The sequence below is a fragment of the Chiroxiphia lanceolata genome, chromosome 6 (assembly GCF_009829145.1).
Source record: "Chiroxiphia lanceolata isolate bChiLan1 chromosome 6, bChiLan1.pri, whole genome shotgun sequence".
Taxonomy (NCBI): domain Eukaryota; kingdom Metazoa; phylum Chordata; class Aves; order Passeriformes; family Pipridae; genus Chiroxiphia; species Chiroxiphia lanceolata.
This window is the reverse complement of record NC_045642.1, coordinates 61,123,795-61,150,915: the sequence shown is the minus strand read 5'-3', so window position 1 is coordinate 61,150,915 and position 27,121 is coordinate 61,123,795. Positions and strand designations below refer to the sequence as shown.

The 27,121-nt window shown below is 40.6% G+C and overlaps 1 protein-coding gene across 2 annotated transcripts; it reads right to left on the bottom strand.

The window, feature by feature from the left end:
- Positions 1-27,016, bottom strand: EXOC5 (exocyst complex component 5). 2 transcript variants are annotated; one of them, XM_032691130.1, is made up of 19 exons: positions 26,913-27,016; positions 22,444-22,535; positions 19,691-19,838; positions 19,102-19,296; positions 14,196-14,260; positions 13,725-13,753; positions 13,477-13,586; positions 12,986-13,030; positions 12,746-12,886; positions 11,587-11,669; positions 10,919-11,128; positions 10,647-10,682; positions 9,611-9,758; positions 7,455-7,563; positions 6,621-6,741; positions 6,112-6,198; positions 3,654-3,762; positions 2,444-2,659; positions 1-2,300 (listed from the first exon to the last, which is right to left on the bottom strand). In XM_032691130.1, the coding sequence occupies exons 1-19, from the start codon at positions 26,937-26,939 to the stop codon at positions 2,112-2,114; spliced, it is 2,160 nt and encodes a 719-aa protein (XP_032547021.1). In that variant the 5' UTR covers positions 26,940-27,016; the 3' UTR covers positions 1-2,111. The 2 variants fall into 2 exon arrangements, with proteins under 2 accessions (XP_032547021.1, XP_032547022.1); XM_032691131.1 differs by lacking the exon at positions 10,647-10,682.
- Positions 27,017-27,121: the final 105 nt, after the last annotated feature.

Genomic DNA, 27,121 nt, shown 5'->3' with positions numbered 1-27,121 from the left:
TCTGGAAGGAATTTTTTTTTTATTGAGGAAGAGTTTACATATCTAAGTTTAAGTATTCACCTACTTTTTGCTGCCTCCTGTTAACAGGCATAATGGAAATATTGCACTGAGCATATGCATGGAAAACACAGCTAAGAAAGCGAGAAATATGGTAAATACATTTCATACAACCTTAAAAAAATTCAAACAATCATACAACAAATTCTGAAGCACTTCTGTGATCTGCAATCTCAAGATGATGTTCACTGTTCTGAGGTGTTTACAAATTGACACTTTTTTTTTTTTCTTGTAGAAAGATTTTGTATTGGTTAATAAAACCACAGCCTTAAAATTGTTGGCTTTCGGTTACAGAGGTAACAGAGAGGTATCATCTGAACTCACATCAGAGCTTTTGAAAAAAAATGGCAGCAGTACAAGCATGTGCCTCCTCCAGTGTCCAAAACTCTTTGTGGCTCTGCCATGGCCAAGGAATAGAGCAGTGCAGCTCAGCAAAGCAGCCAGTCCCCTGGAATACTTGGGAGACACTCTGGCATCCATCCTCTTGTTTACTGATACAATGCTCTGCTAAATATAAAATTAAGCAGGAGAATCTCAACTAACCAAGAGAAGTCCCACAGGAGTCTTGTCAATGTTGACTACACCTGGGAATTCATTAAGGAAAGAGGAAAACAGAATTATCTGACCAACCCACAAAGTAAATTGATAGAAATGCTGCTCTGAAGGTGGGAGAGAGAGAAGTTTCCATAACAGTACAAACAATGTGTCAGAAAGGATTTGCTCAGGGATAGTGTAGGTCAGATTGAAGACACAAACCACTGCACTTCCAACCTGGTTTCCACAAGAGTCTGCACTGAGAAAAGGTTTATTTACATCAATTTTCAACTGCTTGTGGAAAAGCCACCCCGAATGTTTCAAACATCACTGTTCCTTCAGTTCACTGTGGGTCCATGTCAGAAACACCTTGAATAAACACTGGAGCACAAGGGACACAGAGTAGCCTGTGTCCAGTATGAAAATTATGAGCAGTGGAAGAGCAGCTTTTGCACACTTCAACATTTTATATTGCTCAGGCACTGAGGATCAATTACCTTCAGCACAGGAATTTTCCACTCGAGGTTTTGGCCAGAGCCACACAGGAAAAACTGGGCTACATTTTATCCTTTCACTTCATTAGAATTTGAATTTATTTACATAAAAAGTAAGACAGGAGAAAGTTCTTGTATATTAACCCAACAATGGGCACCTTCACCTTGTAGTAAGGATGCCTTAGGCAAGGCAGCCACATTTACTTCAGGAGCATGTACAAAATTCAGTGTGCTGGTATCAAACAGAAACAATAACGTCAGATCATACAATGCCAGTACATTCCAGTGGGCCTTTGACTATCAGGTAAAAAAAAAAACAAACCCAGAGTCAAAGAGCTAAAAAAAAAAAAAAAAAATCCAAAACTTTTCACCACTTTAGTTCTGTTTAGAATGCTACACAATGAATAAATTACATCTTTCTGGGATAGTGTTGCTTTTGCTCCTCCATCTCAAAGACATTCCAAGCTAATTAATTAGAGCAAGAAATTACATTGAGCAGGATAAGGTTTTAAATGAAAGAAATGACTTAGAAACACCAATCAAAGATAATTTGATTATGATTAGCTGTGCTCAAGTCTAAGTCATTAAAACTGATGAAGGATGTTTTTACACTGGTCTAGTCTATGTAATCCATTACCTACGCTATGCTCTGTACTTCAAGTCTAACAAACAGTATCTCATAATTCAATATTGAAGACTAAAATACTTCCAAAGCACCACTTGCTTTCCTACACAAACATGTTTCCAATTAAAAAACAAAACAAACCAAAAAAAAAAAAAAAAAAAAGAAATCAGTAGCAAGTAGATTTGTGAAATTCTTCACTGGGAGAACTTTAGCTCACATGAAACACCACCCCGAGTTTTACCTGCTCACCTCCTACGTTGTCATGTTTAGATATGGCTGCTGCTTTATTCTGAACAGTCATTGTCCCACAAAAGTTACACCCACGGTTGGTAAGGAATCATTCCCTGTGCTTTCTGACAACTGAGGCCTGCCCAAAGGTACAGGTTTCTCTTGCTGTGCTCTCAGCTGAAGTGACGGGCGAGACGAGCAGACCTATAATCGACACGCAGCTGAACGAAGGAGTGAAGGATGTTCTTGTCCAGATTAGCAAGTTGTTCTCCTGAGCAAACTTGCTTTAAGTTATCAGGGGCTACAACCAGAAGATTGCAAAGTGCATGCAAGGTATCAAAGAGCTGTAACACCAGAGCAATCTGTGGGCAAGAGAAAAGAAAGAAAAAACAGACATAAATTATTAGAGTTGCTTGAAGTCTTGTAACAGCTTGTCCACCTAGATCTTCAAAATACTCCCTCCTGACAGAGGATTCACATCCATCATCCTCTCCTCGTGCCTTACCTTGAAGTCTTTGGCACACTTCCTGTACTCAGCCACATCACAAATAGCCAACATGCCCCCCATGCAGCTGTAGGAGTATTGCTGGAGGTGTTCGTAGATGAGCCGATGGAATCGAACTCCAAGCTCCATCAAAACTGTGTCCACATTCTTGCCATCCATGGAATTTCTGATCTTTTCCACCTGCTTTCTAACATAGCCACAGACCTTAACACAAGCCTAAATTTAAAACAAAATAAGAATGATTAGGTAACTTACTTTCTAGGAATCTGTTCTTCTCAAAGTGGTTTCCATATCATAAGCCAAACATCAGCCACTAATCTTTAAACTCTCACAGCACAGCATTGAAATTAGTCATTCTCCAATTAACAATTTTCCAACAGTTTTTTATTTGCCACGTAAAGATGCAAAAATGTGAGTAGGAAGATGGATGCAAGACAAAATTCAATTAAGTTATAGTTCAGAGCAGCTCAGGATAGAACAGTTTCATTTTGACTTTTAATTCAAACAATGATCAACCAAGGGGTGGGTGGGGAGGGGGAAGTGATTAAAAACTTTGTCAGCTGTAGTTATAAATTCAAATTAACAGCCATACAGGCATCTTCACCATTCCCACATAGTAAAAGGCTCTACATCCTACTGTTCCACTTCTCCCACTCCCATCTGGGAATGCTCTCACTTCTTCCCAGTGAGTTTGTTCTCTACTCCTCCCTGCATTGTTCCCTAACAAGAGCCTGATGTGAGGTAGCCCTACAGCTCCTCAGAAACCCCTAGGCTGGGATTCAGACAGATCTGGTGGTCCAGACAGCATTGTGCAGCAAAGAATGTTCATGCAGTACCTGTGATGCTTTGTCATGTTCCTGCCACTCTGAGGGGAAAAACCACCCAGCAACCAGAGAGTACCTGATAATTGATCTTCTGAAACTGATAGTTCAAAGCTAATTATCAGCTAAAAGCCTTGTTCCAAATCTGGGCCTCTTGGGACGGGAAAGAATGTGCCAGTTCCTCCAGCACCTACTGATTTGTGTCTGACACTGGAGACAGAACTGCTCATGTTCATTTTCAGCTTGAGAAAATAGCCCATGACAGAGTTTGGAGGTGCTTGGTGCAGAATGGAAGTAAATTTAGCACATGCACACGTTGTCTGAAGCATGTTTGGCAGGGAACATCCTCTACCTGATGACACTCCTGAGCTGAGACTTCAGTTACTTACATTAGTATATTGAATCAAAACATTGTTTTCATCCTCTGGTTTAAAATCTGTCTTCTTCTGCTCTGCAGCCAAGATGTGCTTCATCTGTCCAATCATGCAGTTCAGTGTCCTTTAAAGTTACAAACACAGGTTGGGTTTGGAAGGGAACATTTTCATTTCCTTGATTTTTATATTTACACAAACTAACATGATTCTGTACAAAAGTCAGCAGCATAGAGCAATGAGGAAAAAACCCAGCACCTCATATTTGAGTAATTTACAGAAGATACAATAAATAATGCTTTTACTGTGTCAAAGGAAATATTTCATTTAACAAACATGCACAAATACACACTCTTTGCTAGAGCTACAATTCTATAGAGAAGATATGCTTGATTTTTAGTGAGCAGCTGGAAAAAGAAGCATCAGCCCAAAAATCCCTAAAAACTCTTCCCTCCAAGTTCAGTGTCTTGGAGCACAGCACACAGCACGCTGGCCAGCTGCTTTTAAAGGGGACACATTAATTGGAAGGTAATCCATTCAAATCCAGCTCTTCAGAGAAATTGGAGAGGATCCTTCAATGTAGAGGGAATCAGAAAGCTGAAGGAAGCATTCCAAAGGGTTTAGGAGAATTAGATCACATTGCATATTAGTCAGAAGCATCAGAACACACTTGCAAAGTGAAGGAGGGGTGAGGGGGAAGGAAAAACCTCTTCCTTTGCCAGAGCTTGGTATTTCTCTTGTTCTCACAAATCTAATGGAGTTTTACAGTGTCATTTATTTCTCCCTTATAGGATTTATCTGTTCAGAACATTATCTAAGGTCAAGGTCCTGGTCTCCTTTAAGTCCAAAGCACAGGTCAAATAGCAAAGCAGCTGAGAGAGGCTGCAAACCTCTCCCAGTGCCTACCTTGGCCAGGAACATCCCTCTGATTTTTTTCCCCTCCCTTCCCTTTCCTTCATCTCCCTCACCCTTCCAACTTCCCTGAAGAAAACAGTCAAGGCCATTGCAGGGATTGAAGGATTCAAGCTGGAGTGGGGTGGAGGGGACACAAATATATGTATCCAGAGGGAACAAACTCCTTTTTTTCCTACGCACAGAGCTCAGACCTGCATTTCAGGTGCACTTCATCCAACAATCCACACAGAAATTCAAGGAAATTATATCTTTCATTCTCCTCAATTTCCATTTGCAATAAATACTCCTGGAAGGCTGTTTACACAAAACACATGCTGAAAGAAAATGGGCTGAACTAATTTTGTTTGGCTAATAAATCACTTTTAGAGGTAGATTCAATTGCTGTGAATGGCACTCAAGAAGCTGCACTTCGACTTTTCCAGATTGGATAATGCTGAGAAAGCACCAGTGTTTAGAAAAATTGCTTTATATTTTAAACTCAATTCCTTTAAGCAAGACAATCCATTCTCAACAGCACCAGTGGCACCACAAAGCAGCATGAAAGAGGCACACAGACACATCTCACATGTAATGTTCATCTCAAAATTAATCTCTTTTCTATGGCTGAAACACTAATTTTTTTGAATTCTCCATCCACAAACCTTTGAACATACTGTTTTCCAACTTGTTCTCACAAGTCTTGCTATCGCTTTTAAAAGGTTAATTATTTTATACACAAACTATTTTAATGCTGATGACCAACCTGTATCTGTCTAGATCTAAGCTTATGGCCTCTGTGCTTGAAATATTTCAAACTTTGTGTTTAAATCTCTAAGGTCACTTGCAGCAGGAGCAGCTAAAAAAATCTCAATTGCCACTTACACATCCCCTGTTTCCACCTTTCTTTCTGCACTTCCAGAAAATAATACACCAAATCAAAAGTAGGGCATCACACAACAGCTCCATTTCCTAACATTAAGCTTGTTAGTTTATTATTTGCCTCTGCTTGCAAAACAGCTGTGATTTTAATTTACAATTTTTATAGCTATCCCCTCATTTATATTCCGAGAAATAGAAAAAAGATTAAATGAGTCACAACCTCAAAGCAAGTCAATGTCAGAATCAAAATTATTCCAGGTCTACAGACTTCTATGACTGGGTCTAATCCATAGCACTGCACAGATTCCAGCAAATCATCTAACCTATTTTTGTCAAACTTTGCTCCTAATGGAAATCCTGTAAGTGTTTAACCTATTTCAATCATCATTTCTCCCTCTTTTAAAGTAGAAAAAAAGACTTTGAGACAATAAGGTAAAACTGAACTATTGCACTCTTTCAACACAACCATCTTTTAACATCCTTCCAGAAGTATTTATGGGTCAGAAATGTGCTATGGAAAAGATGACCCTCTAACCATATAAAATCTGAATTTTCTACACACAATAATACATGTTTATAATTTTAAAAAAATATTAAAAGTATCAATTTTGCGTTCAGGAATAATTCATGCTTAAAAGGACAGTTAACATGCATCACAAAGGAGTTTTACACAAATTAAGAGAAAGTTTAAATCTCTACTTGCCTATCAATGCCCATATCCAGCTTCACTTCCATTTGTTCTATGATATCCTTTTTCTTCTGAAGGCATTCAGATAATTTAGGAGAGGAACTGCAACAGTGTAAAAGGTTGGATGTGTGACAGTGTCAAAATATCAGGATAAATTTCTCTGCTGTGTTTGCTGCTTACAACAGGATTCAGTGAAGATCTCCCATCCCATCAGAAAGGATCCCAAGGCACAGCCACAAACCCCCTTTAGTCCTACCTGGAATGCAGCAGTGATGTCTCCAAGGAAAAATTGCTTCTCCTACCTATCAATACTCTTGGAGCTCACTCTCCTTCATTAGTTTTCAAAGGAACCAATTTAACTTCCCTCCTTCCCCCTCCCATTATGGTATTTTATCTTCCACAATATCAAGTTGATCTAGTCTGAGCATAAACTCCTCTTAACAGAGATGAGGAATGAAAAAAAATTGCTTTCTTTACCAAAAAACCACCACTCATATTGGAAATATTAATCAAAATAAAGGTACCTGATTAATGGCATCAGATGATCATTGAACTGCTTGTCAAATAAATGGAAAATCGTGTTGGCCTGGTGGACAACATCCAAGAAATACAGATTTGCATTCTTTGAATCAGAAGAGGGAATGCCTAAAGCAAAGGAGGTTTCATTAGGATTGTACAGATATGCAGTTCTTATAATTAGCATGATGACTTTTTAAATATGCAGAATTTTTCCATGAATGCGTAAATCACAGGCTTAAGAGTTTCAAAAATTTACAAATGGTGCCATATATAGGGTACTACTCACAGTTATATTGGGTAACAGGCACAAGCAGAGAAATATCTCACTGTTAAAATTTCTAAAAGCACAACAGGACAGTCAATTTAAAACCTCCTTCAGAATGGGAGTTTAATGCTGTCATTTAAAACTGACAGGTTCTCACTGTCAAGATTCTAATTTCTTTAAACAAGCAGTTTTCTTATTTACTGCCACTCTGAAAAGCACAAACATACAAACAAGCACAGAATTCTTATGAAAATTAAGACACTAAGCCTTAATATAAAAATATTCTCTTGTTATGGCACGGAGAACAATTAAAAGAGGCAGAGAGTGCTGATGTCCCAATTCCTGTGACAAAACTGTTTTTGAAGACAGAAGCCTGTTCCCATCTGAGCACCAATTGCCCAAATGAAAGTTACACTTTAGAGGACATTAAATGTTGATTCCAAAACACATAAAATTTCCTTTAACCAACACACTGTGTGAACAAGGCCAATCAATAAGGCACAGCAAGGACCTGCAAAGATCCTCTGCACAAAAAGGCCAAGGAGATGAAATGCTCAGAGAATCCTGTACTCACCAGCAAGGCCTGTTTCTAATGCATAATCGATGTGTTCAGTGCATAAGAACTCTACAAGCATAGAAAAAATTCTGAAAGCATTCTTGGGTAAGTCAGAGGGATCAGAGAGCTTCAAAGAAAAAGGAAAAAAATTATCCTAAAGGTCAGTTCTACATAGATTTGAAAGTTTATTTGATATGGCGCAGGGGATAAGCTTAAAATGTAACAAGTATTCCAGAATAATTGGAATTCTATTTTAAGTGAAAAGTATCCATATAGAGAATTATAGGAACAGCCTTTAGTATCAATAAACCCTTCAGCATTTACAAGTATACTTAAGCTGCCACAGATGCTACAAGAAGCAAATGTATAAACTTTCCAATAATAATAATAAAGGAAGATATTAATTAATAGTCCTTAAAACACATTTTTTCAGATGTAATCTTAGGAATTACCTAAACCACAAGCCACTGGATGCTGGGAATACGCATACAGAAGAAATTACTTTATTCATTCCCTGTATTTTTATTCTTCTAATAAAGAATAAAGGCTGCAGGCCACAGTGAGAGCCAGGACAGTGGGTTAAGCTGGACCTCCAGTTTCTGTCCTTTTATCACTGCAGCAAAACCAACACAGCTGAAGCTCAGCTCCATTTAGGCCAGTTCAGCTGGAGCCAATGGAGCACAAACACTTCTATGAGGTGAGGCAATGCCCACATTTCCACACAGCACCTGTACTTTGATGAGCTGGGAGCAACGTGGGATTTGGGACAGCAACCTGTCAGTAAATCCCCTTTCTAAAGGAAAACGTGGCAGGGCTTTTGTACATAAGAGATACAGCTTTGTTTTTTAAGGAATTAGGTGAAGGCTTTTATGAGTAAGAAAGATTACTATTGCAATTCAAGTTAATTTACACAACAACACTCATAGATATTTCTGCTGGTTTTCCCCCCCCAAAAACACAAAACCCCCAACAACAGACATCTATAAACACTGAAATGTTTCAATATGTGGTTACATTCAGAACTAACAACTTATTTTTCCTGAAGCAGTCCCAGTTGGTGCAGTGTATCTGCACACATCTGCTATGTGACATAAACATCACAATTAAATAGCCAGGGTTATGTGTACCTTCTCTTCTGCAAAGTGAGTTGCCTTGTCCACAAACCCCTCAGTTCTAAAACCCTAATTCTAAAAGTCTCCTTACGTGCCAAGATCCATTGGGGTTTCCACCCCAATACAATTATTTTTAGACCAAATATGAATAAACCTGATCCCAACAGGAAGGTGGGGAAAAAAAAAAGGTTGTGCACGTGTGTAAACAATTAGTTTATATCATGAATTTAACAACTGTTTCTAGCAACTGTGATACTGAGAAAATAAATGATCTATCTGTCTTACAGGCAGTGGTTTCACCACTAGGAAGGAGGTGATCCCAGGGTGTGCAGGTAACACTGCTGTCTCTGTATCCTGTTCTGTCTTTGGCCCTGCTAGGTTTATAAAATGCTAAAACTTCTAAATGTCTGAAATGTTAAGTTTTTCTGCCCTCAGCTCATTTGGAATGTTAGAGGAATTAAAATTTGTTAGCAATCACTGTGTTTAGCTAATAAAAAAAAAATTACTAGCATTTAAGATTGCAATTGAATTTCAAGGGCTCCAAGTGCCAGACAAATATGACTGACAGGCAGTAAAAGCAGCAATTTAATCAGAAGTAAAATGCTTTTTTTTGTTGTTAGACTAAAGCATTTAAAGAACACTAGAGGGTAGACAATGTTAAAGACTATTTTTCTCATTAGTGATCATTCACCAAGGCAAGAAGAAATGACACTTGACACAGAAAAACAAGTGTTGAACTGTTCACTGTATTTTTAAAGCAGGAAAAGAAAACCACATTAAAGGCTTCTCAGGTCTTGGGTGTAATTCAGTAAGAAAAGCAATGTAGGCAGTAGGTTTAACCATCCTCACTTCTTCCAAAAAAGGTATTAAAATAGTATTAAACCCCACAAAATACAACTAAATACACATGTAAGAGCAAACCCTGCTCCACTATGACCCTCTTCCAGTGGGAAAAAACCCAAAAGATAATTTATTTATTCCTTATTCTTATTCCTCAATCAAAAATTTAACCCCAAGTCAGAATTTCACACGCAAAACGAAGGTCACAGGAAGCGAACTCACCCTGTGACATCTTTCAAAAGCTTGTTTGGTTTCTTGCAAGAGGTTAACCACCACTTCTTGTGACAGGAAGGTTTCCCCATGTGTGTCAATGCTTGGCCCCAAGGGTAGGTTTGTACGTTGCCTCAGTCTCTCTTTGAGGTCTTGAATACTGGAACAGAAACATTCCCAAAGAAGAATTCACTGGATGGAAATTTCCCTACTGAAATCCCTCAACAATTTAGGACATTTTAGTTGTTAACTTAAAAAAAAAAAACACAAAACAACAGGACCCAAGACACAGTTTAGGATATGCAAGCATTAAGACAAGTCTTGCAAGCTTTTAAAAACATTGCCAGTAAATGCAAAACTACCACCTCTGATTCCATCATCAGCTGTGTTCTACCAGGGCACGTTCACACGTGGGACCAGCCACTCCCCTTTGTGGGATAAGAGTAATTTCAGTGGAATCCTGTGGCACTTATGCTCCAGGGACAAAGTTTAGCCTCCATACGCTGTCACTCTGCACTTTCAAAGCACTAATGAGAGCTTTCCATCTCATCCACACCCACAAATCCTCTCATCCTCAGCAGTCCTTTATTTAGCCAAGCATGCTCCGACACATTTCCATGCATAAAACAACCCAGAAAGTTACTCACTACGGTAAATTTAATTTTCCCCAAGAAAATTAAATTTTCTTTTTTTCTTTTTTTTTTTAATTACTTTGCTGCTGCTTTTTCCACATCACTTCTCACTCCTGACACCCTGAGCTCACTCTCTGAAAGGTGCAGTAGCCTCACCACCTCTGCTTCACACAAGTTTAAATCCTTCCTATCCCACTTCTCACTACTCCTTCCTTAGTTTCTCTACCCTGAGGATAATGAAGTCTTGTTTTACCTTTCTCTAAGTCCATTGCATCTTCTGGGCTCACTAAGAGCTTTCTCACTGACATTGCTATGGTCTTTTCCCCTTCCTAGGTCTTGGGAGGGGAACCACAAGACCTGGGCAGGTGAAAAAAAATGTATGCTTTTAGATACACACATATACATGCTTTAGGTACCTTAGTTTTGCTTCAGTCCTTTTGTGGATCTGGATCCTAAGTTGAAACATAGGTTGAACTGGTATTTTTCACTTCCCATATGTATAAATACCATGCATCACCTTTCACATGTAACACACTTTTTAGCAGAACATAAAGGTGAAAGCAAATTACAAAAAGTTGTAGGTCTTTTGCAGTTCATCACTGTACATCTGACAGGGCAAATAAGACACTTCTCCCCTCACCACCTCCCTTCCATCTTAAAATCATGGAACTCCCCAGAAGGAACTTACCCTCCAGTGCCAATGGACCTCTTCTGGTGGTTTTTGGAATCATAGTAGCGCTGCAGAATCATGGCACTCCTGCTTTTCAAATACCCAATTTCCACCTCAATGTAATTCTCCAAGTAGGAAATGAAAATGGATTTGATAAGCTTAGACAAGAAAGTCTGCTTATCAGTACCCAGGTTGAATTCCATCAATTTGCTTGACAGATTAGTGGTTCTTCATGCAAAAGAAACAAAAGAAAGGGAGAGGAGGAAAAAACAGTTGAGTTTGGATGAATTACAGCATTGCATGTTTGTAAAGTACACAGCACAACAGAACCCTGCAAGGCTTGGAGCCATTCTACATTTAAGGAAAGAATTTCCCATAATTCAGGTTTAACTACACACAGCACCACTGCCATCAACTTGCCAGTGAGATGGGGAGGACTGGCTTTTGCACAGTTTTAAAATGACTCTCAGGGATCACTACACTCAGTACTTCCCATTAAAAATAATAATGGCAATTTTAAGTTTTCTTTAGGAAAGCCACCATTGCAGAAATTAATGGCCATATCATTTTTTTCAATTTTTATGAGACGTTTCCATTTCTGGCTCCTCTTTCAACATCCTGAGAATCAATCCATCTATTACAAGAGAATATGTACAAAAATAATTTCATCATTGATGTATAAATACCTTGTATACAGATCATAGAGATTCTTCAGATACTGTTCTGCATCTGATTTCCTGTGTTCTTCTAGCTGGTCCTTTACATAACCCTGTGGAATTTGGTACATCTGTTAGAAGATCAGCTGACAACCACAGGTTCTTAGATTATTAACCACTTCTTCCTAGATTATATATAATTTCCTGCAAAATGTATGTCTCGCTTTAGGTAATTCATCTATCCTTTGTTTTTAAATCTCTAATTTACACATCCAGCATTATCTACAGAGAAAGTTAAATGCATCTTTTAGAAGAAAAGTATTCAATAATAAAGGCAGTAATGTGTGAAGCAAAGACAAAAGGCAGATGGCTTTGAAAATATGCTTGACCAACTAACACCAAATCCCCTCGTTTTAAGAATCAAAAGCACCAGAGGCCTCAGGGCATTTCTGCAGCTGACAGTAAGCAAAGGAGATGGTTCTATATTTGCTTATCATAATACAGACACAAAGCAGATACAAGCTTAGAGTCTTCTTGTCATTGACTATTTGGACAAAAGTATTATTTACCATAACATACTAAGTCCAAACTGACACAGAAAATTGGGGTTGAAACACAAGCTCAATCTCTGCACTGTAAGAAAGACACCTACAGGGAAATTGCTTTTTGCAAAGGATGTCATGTTGTTGACTTTAAGCACTTAAGTGAGTGTATTTGCAGGATGGAAAACTTAACATTTTCAATTATTCTAGATTTTCATATAAATATTGCATTAGCTGCAAGACAGTATTCACAACATAAGTTATTTTCACTTATTCAGTGAACACACGTGACACCCAATCCCAAGAATGAACAAATTAAAGATGCTTATTAAACTTCTTTTCCTGACATATTCTTGGTAGGGGGTATAGAGAAGAAATCAAATACACATATGACATCTCATGAATTACCCAACAATATTCCCTAATAATTTTACATATTGGAGTATTTTCAGTCACCCTGTACCCAGAGCACAAGCAGCTTTATTTAATATAGGCCTGATTATCTGTCTGAGTTGTTACAGAGCAATGAATATGATTCTACAAGGTTACAAATATTGTAAATTCTCATTAATTGCTGTTACTGGATAAAATATTTTTTTTATTAAAAGTTTCCTCGCTGAACTTCAACATGTTAGAATGTGAAATACCTGAAGTTTAACTTCAAAGATATTTTGAATGAGTTTGGCTAGCACAGTCTCTGGATTGCTAAAGATTTCTCCAACTTGCTTATTCACTCTCTGGCAGAGAATGGCTGCATCTTCAAAGACATCATTCCTCAGGAATGCTCCCTAGGGATTTAAAAGCACATTTCACAACAGATTTACAACCACCTACAGGACTACATAAATCAGCACCCAAAGAGATACATATAAAACAAACTGCATTACCTCTTGACACTGTTTTATGTACACATCAACACAGTGGGAATAGCCCTGTGAAAGGAGAAAAACAACTCAGTGTTAAAGCAGTGTAGAATGAAATCAAGGAAATAAAACACCTGTGAAAAGTTATTGCAAAAAAACTGAGATCCATTCAAAGTGTAGACTTTTCCAAACTCATTTTTGTCACAGATCTAACATACCTTCACTGACCACCACTCTACAGGAATATACACAAGTTTCAACGTCCTTTCTCAAACATAAAAGTTCACAAACATGCAGGAAAAGATTAGCTTAGAATGTTCTCCACTGATGTTGCCTCCAACCCCCCATCATCTGCCCCCCTTTATTCCCCTTCATCTGATTTCAGATGGAACATCTGGGTATTGTTGAAGTTATACATGTCATCTGACATGGTGGTTGTTCCCATGCAAGATGTTCACTTGTTGTACCATGGGTTGTTTTATTCATGTACTTAAATGAAACCCCTCAGTTTTTACCTTAAAATGAAGCAAAACTGCTGCTACTTCTCTCATCCTGGAGATTTCTCCTCTCCGCTGTGCACTGGTAAACTCTTGAATTAACTGGCACTCTAAATCGTGGTACTTACCTGGGGAGAAAAGGGGATAACAACAAAAATCCATCAGGCACTGACAAAAACTGTAATACTGACAGTATTGCTTACTTCTCTAATCATCTTTAACAATTCAAATATAGGAATATGGATTGAACTGCATAGATAACTTACTTGCTATCTTCGATTTTACTTCAGAAAACCTGTTAACAACAAAAAAAAATAGCATGATTAAATTCAAATCCACATCACAAGAGGAATCACAGGCATCCCAGAACATGAATAAGAGGCACTCTACTTAAAAATGATAACATGTAACACAAAGACGACAGAAAAGTTCTCTGCTTTATACCCCTAAAAACCTACAAGCATCTAATTCAAATCTACCATTAAGTCAGCAAAGCAAAATTATCCCATTAAAAGTCTGTTAAGCAGTTTAGGATGTGTATGTAAAGATGATCCTACAACATGAGCATGTGAACACAAATTTGAGAATAGAGGAGAGGGAAATAAGCACACAATCCAGCTCAGCAGCTGTGCATGAATCACTAAGCACAGCACCAAAGGGGAGACAAGGGAAGCATCAGGAAACTACAGCTATGTGAAGATTTATTTTCTTAAAAAGATGTGCAGATAGATTTTTACCTGTCAAAAGGCAGTTCCTGTGCAATCAAATGCAGTTTCTGAATAATATCAGCTGCCTCTTTAATCTGTTGAGAGGAAAACATGACAGAATTATTAAAGAAGGTCTGATTGTGGGCTATTCCTTTCCTACCCCCCCCCATCCAATTTCATACCCATAGTTCCTATTTCTAAAGCTGGTTGAGTTGACATACCCATGGAAGAGATCAACCCCTTCAAGCTCCTGTATGCACTTTTAAGATGCTTAAGGTATTTTTTCTTTAACACAAAGTTATATAGGTCAAAACATGGTGAAAAGTCTTGCTGCATGTTCCCATTAGGCAGGTCTGTGGGGATGTGTGAGTTACCTGGACAAACCTTCACTGCACTAGGCCAACAGAGCTTGAAGACCAAAAGATTCCTCAGGGGTGATTAGATCACACCTGGGTAGAGCAGTCTCATGGAAATCTGTACCCTTCCATTTGGGAATAAAATATATAACTGTAACACAGAGCTGTGACATCCAACTTCAACAGTAATTGGGATGAAAGTCTTACTGACTCACACCCAACCAGAAGAGACCTCTGTTGAACTCAGAAGGGAAATGGCTTGTCAACCCTGTCAGGGAAAGCACTGGGAAATGCTTTAAAACTGATGAAATTGGCTGTATCTAAAAAAGCCATGACCTTGCTCAACACACAGAGAGGAGGAAGGGGAAAAACGGGATCAAAGCAGAGTATTCTCCCAAGGAAGGAGAAATGGAAGCTGTATTAGAAATTATAAACTCTGAGGTCCAAAGCAAAAACCAAGATGAAAGTCAGTTAATTACACAGCTACAAACTAAGAATAGCTGTACAAACACAAAGGTTAACAAATAAAGATAACACAGCATGCAAATTTGTGCTCTGTCCTTGGTAGCAAAACCTTTTATCATTTATTCTTCCACCATGGATCAGCACGGGAAGTGCATCTAAGTAGTGCTTAGTGACTTCAGCTCCATTGGCCTGAATAAAAAGACAGAAAACACCAATCTGAAAATGTGGGGAATGCAGCTGGTTGCAGCTGAACCTCAGTGGATTTAAGCACAGTGTTGGCTGGGCCAAACCGGACACAGCTCTGGGATGTGTCCCAGGCTTTACTGAGCTGTCCTGGGGATTAGAAGGCTCCTCAAAGGGACTGGTGAATAAAGGTCTGTGTACTGGGGGTACTGACTGACAGTGGCTGAATGTGAGCCAGAGTGTGCCCAGGGGGGCAAGAAGGACAATGGCACCTGACCTGGATCAGCAATAGTGTGGCAGCAGGACCAGGGCAGTGACTGCCCCCTGTGCTGGGCATTGGTGAGGTCTCACCTGGAATTCTGGTGTCAGTTTTGGGTCCCTCATGACAAGACACTGAGGGGCTGGAGCGTGTCCAGAGAAGGGAACAGAGCTGGGGAAGGGCCTGGAGCACAAGTCTGATGAGGAGAAGCTGAGGGAGCTGGGGGGGCTCAGCCTGGAGAAAAGGAGGCTCAGGGGGGACCCTCTTGGTCTCTCCAACTCCCCGACAGGAGGGGGGAGCCAGGTGGGGCTTGGGCTCTGCTCCCTGGGAACAAGGGACAGGATGAGAGGAAATGGCCTCAAGTTGTGCCAGAGCAGGTTTAGATCGGATATTAGGAAACATTTCTTCACAGAAAGGGCTGTCCAGCCCTGGTACAACTGTCCAGGGCAGTGGTGGAGTCCCCATCCCCGGAGGGATTTAAAAGCCATGTGGATGTGGCACTTGGGGACATGGGTTAGTAGTGGGCTTGGCAGTGCTGGGGGAATGGTTAGACTTGAGGATCTTAGAGGGCTTTTGCAGCCTGAATTATTCTGTGATTAAAACCTTTATAAGCTGACACAATGGAGAACATGGAGAATATGCAGTTTATCTTGTTCTTCCTGTTAGTGATGATCCAGGGAGCTGAAGTGAGAGGAAAGGAAGCAACCAAATCCTATTCTCCCAGCACTCAGAGCGGGCTGGATTAAAACTTTGCAAGAATAGAGCCAGACACACAGGTAAGAATGGAGAGCACAGGCATCACACGAGGTTGGTTGTTCAGCAAAAATAGGGGCACTCAAAGTATATCCACTCTGATTATTAAGAGCAGCTTATGTTTTGAACTGTCAGCTCACAATAGCCTCTTAAGCCAAAAGCAGCCACGCTCCTCAAATAAATCCAATGAAAGAGCAGTTATTTCTATTGGCTTACAGCAACCCTAATACCCAACACTTGTGATCAATACTGATGTCAGTAAATAGTCTATATATCAGCAGTTATTCACCAATGCTATAAAATAAAAAAATAAAAAAAAAAAAACCAAAACACTCAAACAAACAAAAAAAACCGCACAGACACAACATTTTCTTTGCCTCCTCTTCACACAACAGCTGTTAACAAACTTAGATTTTACTGAATTTAGGGCCTTTTCTTAAGCACAACAGAAGCCATGACAAATCAATCCTCTGTGGTTTCTGCTTAAACCCGGACATGTTTCATTTTTAATTGAATCAAGCTTCTGTAAACTATTAAAACCAAAATAAATATAGATTCTATAAAATACCACTGGAACATATCTGGCAAAAATATCACCCTGAAAATCATGGAGAAATAAGAGAATTTTAACATGGCACATTTTTATGCACAACTGAAAAATGCATAATGGAATAATGTTGAGTACAGAACATAAAGAGAGAAAGGGATATAAGAATAACAGTAAACACATTAAGCAGGACAATGTTATTGCACAATAAACAAATGAGCTGCTAGATCATTTTGATAGTTTAATTGTGTTAACTGGAGTGATTTGCTCACTTCAAGACTCTTCAGAACACAAGAAGGATTGGTTAGCTGGCAGCAGAAGGAAAATTATAAGGATTCAAAATATGAAAACACAATATATAGGATGGGACAATACAGGAGGGAAAACCTTCAGTCAGAGGTGACAAGGTAGAAGTCAGACAAAGAGAAAGCAATATGGGAAACAACAAATTGAGTGTAGGGGGAAAAGAGGAATCCAATGGACTTTAAGAACTGACACTAGTGAGAAAAATATCAGTTAGGAAATAACTGCATTATAATTCATTTTGTGCCTCTCCTTTCACAGTATCTCTTGCTCTCAATGCCTCAAAGAAAAACCTACACTTGCGAGGGCTGGCACAGCACAAAAAAATCTTAACATCCTCCAAAACACCATCTAAAAGCCACATCAGTTCAAAGATCAGAAGACACTGACAAGGCACTAAGGTTTTACATTTAAGAATATCTGTTACTATCTCATACTTTAGAGCTATTTTTAGTTCAGAGATGCATTAAGGTGTAACAGCACATGTCTAGGCAGGTTCTTTTATAAACACTACTTTATTATTAAAGGAGGAGGCAACAAGTTACAGAATCCACTTGACTGAAATTACCTCAGTAAGCTAACTTGTATCCAGAATTTCTTGTTTGTGTTCCCACGCACTTCCCCTATAGACTGGCACAAGACTTACAGCCTTTACTATATTTGTCTTCCTCCAGCTTTGCTGAATATCTTGTTATTCTTCAAGGATGTATAAAGATTCATTTGTTTACAAATTTCCAGCTTTACCCTGTTTATAAACCTGATTTTTCTGATCCTCCAAACAGGGTGGATTATGAAACTTCAATTTACAAATAAAATGAAAGCTGAATTCTAGGAGACTCTTGAGCAGACAACACATAATTCTCTAACTTATGCTTTGTTATTTACCATGCTGTCATTAAATCTCTTTAAAATGCATGTTTTATTCTACATAGGAAAAAAAAAAAAAAGAAAACTTTACCTAGGTCTGGAAAAGGCTGGTCAGAGAAGGAGTTTCATTATGTTGAAACCTCTCTGTTTCCTTTGGAAGTCAAGGAAGTTTTTCCTGTGCTCCCTCTCGAATTAGGGCAAACTATCAACTGGTAATTACCATCTATCCACAGCCCACGAGCTGAAAGTCAGGGAATACAACTGCATCAAATGATGAGTTTTTCATTTCCCTGAGATACCTCCAGCTCAGTAGAGAGGGGGTGACTATTAACCTGTTCTCAGGTCTTCTATGAGCTGCATTTCAATCACATATTTTTTTGCTGAATGTGCAAACCAAGTTCTTGCTGTTCCCACATTATTATAATTTTTTCCTGACTACAGTCCTACCACTGCACAGAATTTAAGGAGAGAGGGAAGATTCTTCAGGACACACCTAAAAAAACCTCAAAAAACCACTAAACCAACAACTCTAAAGAAAACTCCACCAAGCCAACTCTACTTAATCTGCATAGGGAAACCTAGTGCTCTTTTGTTTACAGCAGGATTCTTTTCCTTCAGTTTATTTCTATTTGCCACACCATTCAGCTTGTATTTGCTTCATGAACACACTCTTGAAGCATAAGAAAAACAAAATGCTTTAACAGTTCTTTGAAGTTTTCCTGCCTGGTTCCTCTAAATTCCAAGGGTGGAGACATAACCACAGGACTATACAAAGCCCCAAGGCATGCTGTGACAAAAAGGTATCCAAGGCCAGTGGACTGACCCAACAGAGTAAAGTTTCACAAAGAAGTTGCATTCAGAACTGTTCTGCATTACAGGATGGAACTGAGGCAAGGGGTTTCAAAGGGAAAAGGCAGATATTGTGTGGACTCCAAAGTTGCCCTCCCAGCGTTCCTCAAATCTCCGATAATTTCATAAAATGAGAAATGCCAACATTGCCACATTAAGCATCGCTGAATACAAATGCTTTATCAGCAATCTGCAGCCCAGTGTTGTTCATTTACATTTCAGAACAATGCCACTTTAACAAGTCAGTCACCCAGTGGTTTGAAGTCTGACCATGGTAAGTCATGGTAGCAGCTTGTAATTAGGGCAGCACCGCTCGTTGCTTTGAACTGCTTTCATCCCGCTGACAGCTCTTACCTTTTCAGAGTTTGTAAAAACATCAGACTTCAGCTCTCCATCCAGAAACTCATTAAAGTATTTCATCAGCTTCTGAGCCTCCACAGCCCGTTGCCGTGGCGTGTTTACCCCCTCCAGCTGGTCGCCAAGGTGACAGACCTTGGTTGCTACATAGCTGATGTGCTCATCCAGCTCTTGGAAATGTTGGAAGGCAACCTGGGAGAACAGAGACATGGACACTAAACCCATGATTTCCATTTAATGTACTCCAGGAAACACTGGATTTACTCCAGCAACAGGCACAGTGAAAGCAGGTGCTGTGTCTCAGAACCACAGGCCTACTCAGAACCACTACTGAATTGCACACATCCCATTAAAGTTTAGTGTCTTCCTTTAAACTACTGTGAAGATTCACTCCTTTCACCCATCACTAACACTCGTTAATGGAACATGCAGATAAGCCCCCCTTGACAGGAGAAATTGTTTTTCCATCAAAGCCTCTTTACTCTTATCTCAAAGAGAAGCACAATGTACCAAGAAACGTTAGAGGAGCACACGATGCTTTAAAAACTTGCACAGCTTTGCACTGACTCTACTCCTCAGACTTTACCTGGTTGCTTTTCTGCAGCTCTTGCACTTTCTTGGCAAATTCCTTTGCTTCCTTCTGGCATTGCTGCTCTAGTTTCTCCACCTTTCTCTGAATCCTTTCATCCATTACCTGTAATTCTTGGATATGATTCACGAATTCTTCCAATAATCTGATTTAGAATAAAATACAGGAAAACACACTTTAGTTTGAAACACACTGTCTTCTGCAGAGAGTTTAAAACACCTTGAAGGAAAGAACTTGCCAACAAGGCTGATATAACCACAACTTAAAAAGGCTCTTTTGTTTTAAAGTCTATCCCCCTGGCTGTACAGCACTCAATGCCTACATAAAACCTGTGTATGGTAGGCCAAGGGAATGTAGGGGGATAACTAAATTCCAATCACTCAAGAACGTAGCTCAAAATCCTTCTATCCACATCTTCCCTTAATAATTCTCATAAGGACAAAAAGAGCTCAGGTCGCTAAATCCCTTCAATGGAAGGGCTACAAAGGGAAAATATTTTCTACTGTACATGTTACTGTAAAGTTGTAAATCAGCATCCTATTAATAGGCAATTAATACACAGTTTAATAATGTTGGATGATTGATTTCACTTCTTCCTATATCCATTTCAAGGCTTTTTCTGCCCTTTCCCACCACTTTGATTTTTCTTTCAGACTCACAGTTTACTCTCCCCAACCACAGTACACCTCAGTGCATTCTTAAATTTCCACTATTATTTCCATTCCATTCTTAATGTCTCTCTCTTTCTCACTCCTGTTCTTGCCCATTCTGTCCCCTTCCTGTCACCTTTTCACTTCTCCTTTTCCAAACATCCCAGTCACTGATGCTCAGGGAATGATTATTCCCAGATCCTCCAGAGCCATGAAACTCATGACAGTAACTGAAAACATCTGAACCATCAGAGAACTCTGCTGTCCAGCTTTAATGTCCAAGCAGAAGAGGAGAGGAAATGGGAAATCCTTCCAGGGAGCTATTTCTGGACTACTCAGGAACCTGCATTTTCACAAACACCCTGTTCAGAAGGTGGATGTGAAGCCCTCCAACCTGTGGTGCTGCTGCAAGGCAGAATGAGCCCACTGCTCCTCTCCTGGCTTGCCAAGTACAGGCTACAGACTCTCAGCAACCAGAAGGAAAAAGTAGAATGGATTATTCCACCCTCACAGACTCCTTCCCTGCTTACCAGAAGCCCAAGAGGAAGCACACTGCATTAGATTCCACAGAAAACCACAAGGAACAGGTTCAAGTTTACAGAAATATATTTAAAATAAAATTTAAACGATAGTGACACACAACACACTTTCAAACAAAACCCTAGGGAAGTGCAGAGAGTTTCTATTAATTTTAACAAACTGATTCAAACCTGGGGTTTGTTTTTTAAACAAATATTGTGCCAACTCAGCACTTATTCAGCCACAGTATTCAATATAATGAGAGAGGAAGGAATGCTCAAGCAAAAGAGGCAGCTGCTGGTCAGGTTTCTCAAAATATAAATAAAGACTCCAACACTCTTACAACCAAACAAAAGCAGCATCTTCTAACAACAGAACAAAAAACATACACCAAAAGATCTGGGGGTTTTTATATTAATTTTGGCTCCCTTCCCAATACTAGAACATGCCACAGGAAAAATATTAACTGTTGCAGAATTCTCCTACTTGTCCTGAAAAATATGAAGGTGTTTCACAGAAGTTAACACAGGCAAACCAGCAGAAATATAGAGGATCTGTTAAAATGAACTGGTACTGCTACAAATTATTCACTACCCTAAAGGAGATCCCAGGAAAAAGTGTGGAGAAAGAGCTCCAGGAAGCAATGCTGTGTCTTTCCAGGCTTCTTCCTGCTTAAAATCACATGTAAAGCTCTGCACAGGATACAGGCCCCAGACTGAATGTCAAGGGTTCAGCACCTTGCTAGAAATCCAACAATATCCTTCCTCTTCTTGTGTGCCTCCAGAGAGCCAGACTGCTCCAGGAGGAATGTCTTTGGCCATGCTAATAAAGTGTTTTCTATTTGCTTTTGAACAGCAACAGCTGGTCTATCAAGTTAGTTACTCCTAAATTTCTGTAGCTCAGTTACTGCAAACCATCTCAGTCTGGATGAGAAGTCCCCAAGGCACAGCTACTGCAGTTGCTGATCTCCCAAGTTATAATCATGTGGAAAATGAGAACACTTAGGTTAGTTGTGTCTCTAAAAAGATCACCGATACTGCTACAAAAGCTAAAAAGTAGCACTATTTGAAAGGTGCTCTTTCAAGCAAAAGAAGATCCAGGTAGATCCAGAAGTCAGAATAGCTTATCATGGGATCACATCCCTAGAGCTGCCTTTCTTCCCACCCTACCTGTTTGTGCTGTTTGTTTGCACCAGGATTGCAAACTACGGGGTCTTAAGACAAGGCAGCTCAGGGAGCTGAAGTAAGAAACTCATTAAATTAACTAGCACAGCAGTGAAGCCTCATGTTATGCTTTAATCCAGCAACTCTAGTGCTTTGGAACACTTGTGTCTGACAAGGACAAACACCACCAAATCTCCCTCATTTAAAAGGTCTTAATCGGAAAGTGACTTTCCCTATTCTTGTCACTGAGTAATTATTTCTGAATAATTAGCTCATGGTCACAAATTTTAGCAATTCTCCCAAATGAAAACCTCCTTGGACACACAGCAACACCACATAGAGGCTTTTTGTTACATGTGGAATAAAACAGTACAATTAGAGACACGTTCACTTTGACCATTATGCGGTTTGGTTTTACCTTTTCGGATCAAAAGCTTCTCCACCTCTGGAACCTCCTCCAGGTGTTCTCCATGCCAGGCGCTCAATGTATTCATCTGCCACAAAAGGCTCCTGGCCACAGAATAAAAACCTCCTTACAATGTGCCACAGCAGGTTCTTCCTTAAGCAGCTGCTCACACATCATTTTGAAAGTGTTTAAAAGCCTTATTACAATCAAGAGGAAGCACAGTGCTGACAATTACCCCATCACCTCTTAGCTTTACATATTTAATTTGAAGAACACTGTTCTTAACGTGTTGACTTTGAGCATCTAGTCTAGATTTTAGGATTTGCTGCAGGTCTGTGAGTTGGCCCTAAATGACCTTATTTCCAGCTGAGCCTGTGCCTTGTCCTGACAGAGTGTCTGCCCCGTGCAGCAGCTCCGCTGGTTTGGGATGTTACATCACCAGCCATCAGCTGCACAGCAGAACAGACAGGAGAATTCATCTGTCTGAAGAAATTATGTGGAAAAATAAGGGTTTGGGTCTGGTTTTTTTTTTACAGTGGTTCAACCCTCTGGTGCAGGTCACAACATGGCATCACACCCAGAGCTGGCCAAGGCACTGCCCCGTGGCAAAACCAGCACCAGATGCCACCGGACATTGTGCAACATCGAACTGCAGCTGCAGGAACGAAGCAGATAAAAAGGGAAAAACAAATCACACAAACACATGAGGGACTTGACCTTCCCAAGAAGGAAAAACAGGGTATGAGGGATACTAAAAGCTCAAGGTTATGCAAGTTTCTTCCATATTTGCTAGTTCTTCCCTTAAAATACCGCTCCAGGCTGAAGAGTTAAGATTATTTCTCCACTCAGCGATGTTTCCTGAAGGCAGAAACCTCATTTATAAAACCAACATCTCCTATTTTGGCTGGCACAATACTTACACCAGCTCAAACATTTCATCACATGGTTCATACTAAATTACTCTAAACACAGTCCAACATTTATCCTTAAAAAAACAGTATTTATCACTTCAGCTTCACCGGTAATTTAGCAGCACTGAGTAGGTGCTAAGCTCAGCACATCTAAAATCAGCAAGTAAAGTATTCCCACAACCATCAGGATTTCATAGAAACCTTTTAAATTACACACAGCAACAGTTTTGAAAGCGTGAAACAACCCAAAACAGAGCTGGGAGTGGCTCTGGTTATTAGAGGTATTTGCCATTTCTGGTGATGACAGGTGTGACCATGCTTTTGACAAAACCTGGTCTTAACAAATGAAAATAATAAAAAATAAACAGGTATAAAATTGGTTATGGTACCAATATGTCTGAAACTCTGTCACAAGTAATAGAGAGGGAAAAAAACCAGCATTATAGAGTTAGTTTAATAGCTAAGACCAAGGGTTAAAAAGCACATATTGCCAGTTCAAGGTCTGTTTTCTCAGAAACAAATTATGCCCCATCCAGGCAGGCCCAGCCATTAAAGAGAAAGATTAAAGTTTTTTAAATATACTTTACAATACACTGAATCCTGCTGGATGGGGCAGAAATTTCACCCTTTCAACAGATCACCCAGTAACTCCTCATGCACAGACTGACTCGAATAACTGCGTTTTACTGGTTAAACTGCAAAAATAACTGCTTGATGCTGCATAAAAACAATTTCCCTACAAGTCACTCATCTCTTCAACCAAGTTCCTCCTGATACAAAACATGAAGATTCCTTTACCTGAATCCTCTTCACCAAAAATCAAAATGCCATGTTTTCATACCAGTATAAATTCCCTCTTTGTTCCACCTTTACATGTAAAAGTTTGGGAGCATTTTTGCAAGTTTAATTACAGGTGAACTGAGACATTTGATACTGTAACTTCCCTTCAGGGGAGTTCTCCAGCTTCCCAATTACCTTAGGGCTCTTTGCAGCACTTCTCCTTTATATGAAAATCACAATCTTTCCTGCAGCTCCCTCCCTTGCATCCCAAACACGAGCCAGGTACATGGCAAGGAATGGTGTGGCTGACCCCATATGCAGGTGTAATATTTCAAAGGGGCATGACCTGGAAAATACCTGTTTTTCAAGAACACTTGCATAGGACAGCTGTCCTTCAGTTCTTTGATCATATAAATATATCACATTTATATTTATATCATATAAATCCTGTTCTGTATTATTAAAAGGAACATTAATTGCAGCGGATATTATATGAAGAATATTGATCAACAGAGGAAAAAAAAAAAAGTTTTTTCTTCCAAATTACCACAAAGGCTGTGCTAAAAATAATCTACTTGATTTATAAAGAATAAATGAAGTTCAACAGTGTCTTTCTAAGACATGATTTCCCAGGTTCCACTGCAGATCCAAAACTTTTTAGTTTATGTTGTATATCGTATCTTCCACATCCATTTGCTTTTTTAAAATGTTATCTTGATAACAGGGTTAACCCAGAGCAGGCAGCCTAATTCCTATTTTAAGTCTCCTATCCTGTCCTGCAGAAATTGCTGAAAATCAGCTATTACAAATGTCATTTGCAAGTCCTTTGCCTGTTATCAGATGAGCCCCAACAGTCAATTTCTTCCCAGCTTTGAACTTCCCTCTGGCTCCAGATGAATTAACGTGATCCCCTCCATTCAGCCAATACTCCTGATTTAATAAGAGATAGGCCTCAAGTGGATGATAACCTGGTTTGATCTGGTCTTTATAAATGAAACTACACTAACAGCCAAATTAAAAAGCAGTTTAGAAGTAATAATTGTTAACTTATGCTTTTAAGTGATGCGAGGGAGAACGGAGTCCACGTTGTGTCCATTTTCAGCACAGATCCTGCTACACAGTGTCACATATCCAGAATGAAAATGACTTCAGAACACACAGTCATGAAAATATGGTAATCAAATTCCACCCTCAGCACACAGATAAGGGTTACTCCCATAACAAGCACATTTTCATGTTCTGACCTATAAGGCAGCAACTTCAAACTAACTTAGTAGGCAACACCAAATTAATGAACGCCAACAAAACCTCTCTTGCTTTCAGAGTGAAAGAGTAGTGAAAGCAGGAGAGACAGAAACACTGGATTTCATGTTGGAAAACATAATTTCAAGCCTAGTCTCCAGGCAAAATTCTCACCTAATTTGAAATTTCATTGCAAAATGGAGCAAATTGTTGCACGGCCCAAAGCAGCTAAAACATAAGAGTTCTCTTTCCGTATCCAAGCTACCCCACATCCAGCATCCCACAAAGAACAGAACTGCATTGTCATTATGGGGAGAAATAAACGGGCTCCTAAGAGGTACAGAGAGGGCACAAAACCTGGCATCCAGCTACTTGGAACACAGCATTTCAGCCCTGCTATTTTTTTAAAACCACGCAAGCCAAATGATGTGAGTCATAACACTTCTGTGCCGTAACTGTGATTCATAAATTCGAGTGCACACAATGCATTTATCATAAACCACAGATATAGGATCTTCCAGAGAAACAGGAAGACCTTCCCGGCAGGCTGGGCAAAGTGTGTCCCAGTGACAGCCCATCAAATGAACAACTGGCTCATGAGAGACCTGGAGAGCAAATACAGGACACCTGGTGATGACACCACATCCCCGTGCGTGAAGAGGGGGACACACTTTGTGTTTATCACAGGTCACATCATGAGAGCTCATGGTCCAGGCCAGGAGTTGCTGTCACAGAATCCCAGAATGGTTTGGGTTGGAAGGGACCTTCAAGATCATCTCGTTCCACCCCCTGCCACGGGCAGGGACACCTTCCACTAGACCAGGTTGCTCCAAGCCCCGTCCAACCTGGCCTGGGACACTTTCAGGGATGGGGCAGGCACAGCTTCTCTGGGCAACCTGTGTCAGGGCCTCACCACCCTCACAGCCAAGAATTCCTTCCCAATATCCCATCTAACCCTGCTGTCTGTCTGTCAGTTTGAATCCATTCCCCCTCATCCTGCCACTCCATGCTCTTGTCAAAAGTCTCTCTCCACCTTTCTCGTGAGCTCCCTTCAGGAGGGAGATGATCCTTGAAGGTTCATTCCAGCTCAGGACACTCTGTGGTTCCACGAGAAGGATCTGACAGCCTCCTGCCATTCCCACTCCTGCGGGGCCTTGGGTGAGCAATTCCCTTTCCCGTTCCTCGGTTCCACAGAGGGAGGGCAAAGTCATTTCCTTATTTCCCTGCAGCAGGAGCCGCACTGAAACACCCCAGCGCCGCGGTCAGAGGAGCGTGTTCCTTTGGCAGAGGGAGGCAGAAGGAGCGCGGGGCTGGGCCTGGCCTGGCCTGTCACCCCGGGGAGCCCGGGCAGGGAACGAGGGAGCGAAGGAGGGAACCGCAGCCCCCCGGCAGGGCCCGGGTGACCCGCGCTCCCTCAGCCCCACACACCCACCCCCCGCTCCCTCAGGTGCCCCCGCACGCCCCGCGGGGAGAGGCCGCCGCATCCCCTCACAGCGAGCCGGCCCAGCCCGGCCGCCGCCTCCCAGCCCCGGAGCCGCCCGCACCCACCTCGAAGAGCTCGGCCGTGGTGGCCATGGCCGCGGGGAAGGGAGGCAGGGAAGGAGGGAGGGCGGCGGCCCCTCAGCGCCCCTCAGCCGCCGCCGCCCCGCCGCGGCCGCCCATTGTGTCCCCCGCCCCGGCAGCAGCAGCGGCGGCCGCGGCGCCGCCTCCGCCCGCCGGAAATGGGGCTGCGCCGGGCGGGCACGGCCCGGCCGCGG

Coding starts and splice junctions, on each gene's coding strand:
- EXOC5 (XM_032691130.1), bottom strand. CDS start 26,939: ATGGCCACCACGGCCGAGCTCTTCGAG. Junction 22,536..26,912: donor CCACGGCCGAGCTCTTCGAG/GTGGGTGCGGGC, acceptor TTCTGTGGCCAG/GAGCCTTTTGTGGCAGATGA. Junction 6,199..6,620: donor CATCTGATGCCATTAATCAG/GTACCTTTATTT, acceptor ACACTGTTGCAG/TTCCTCTCCTAAATTATCTG.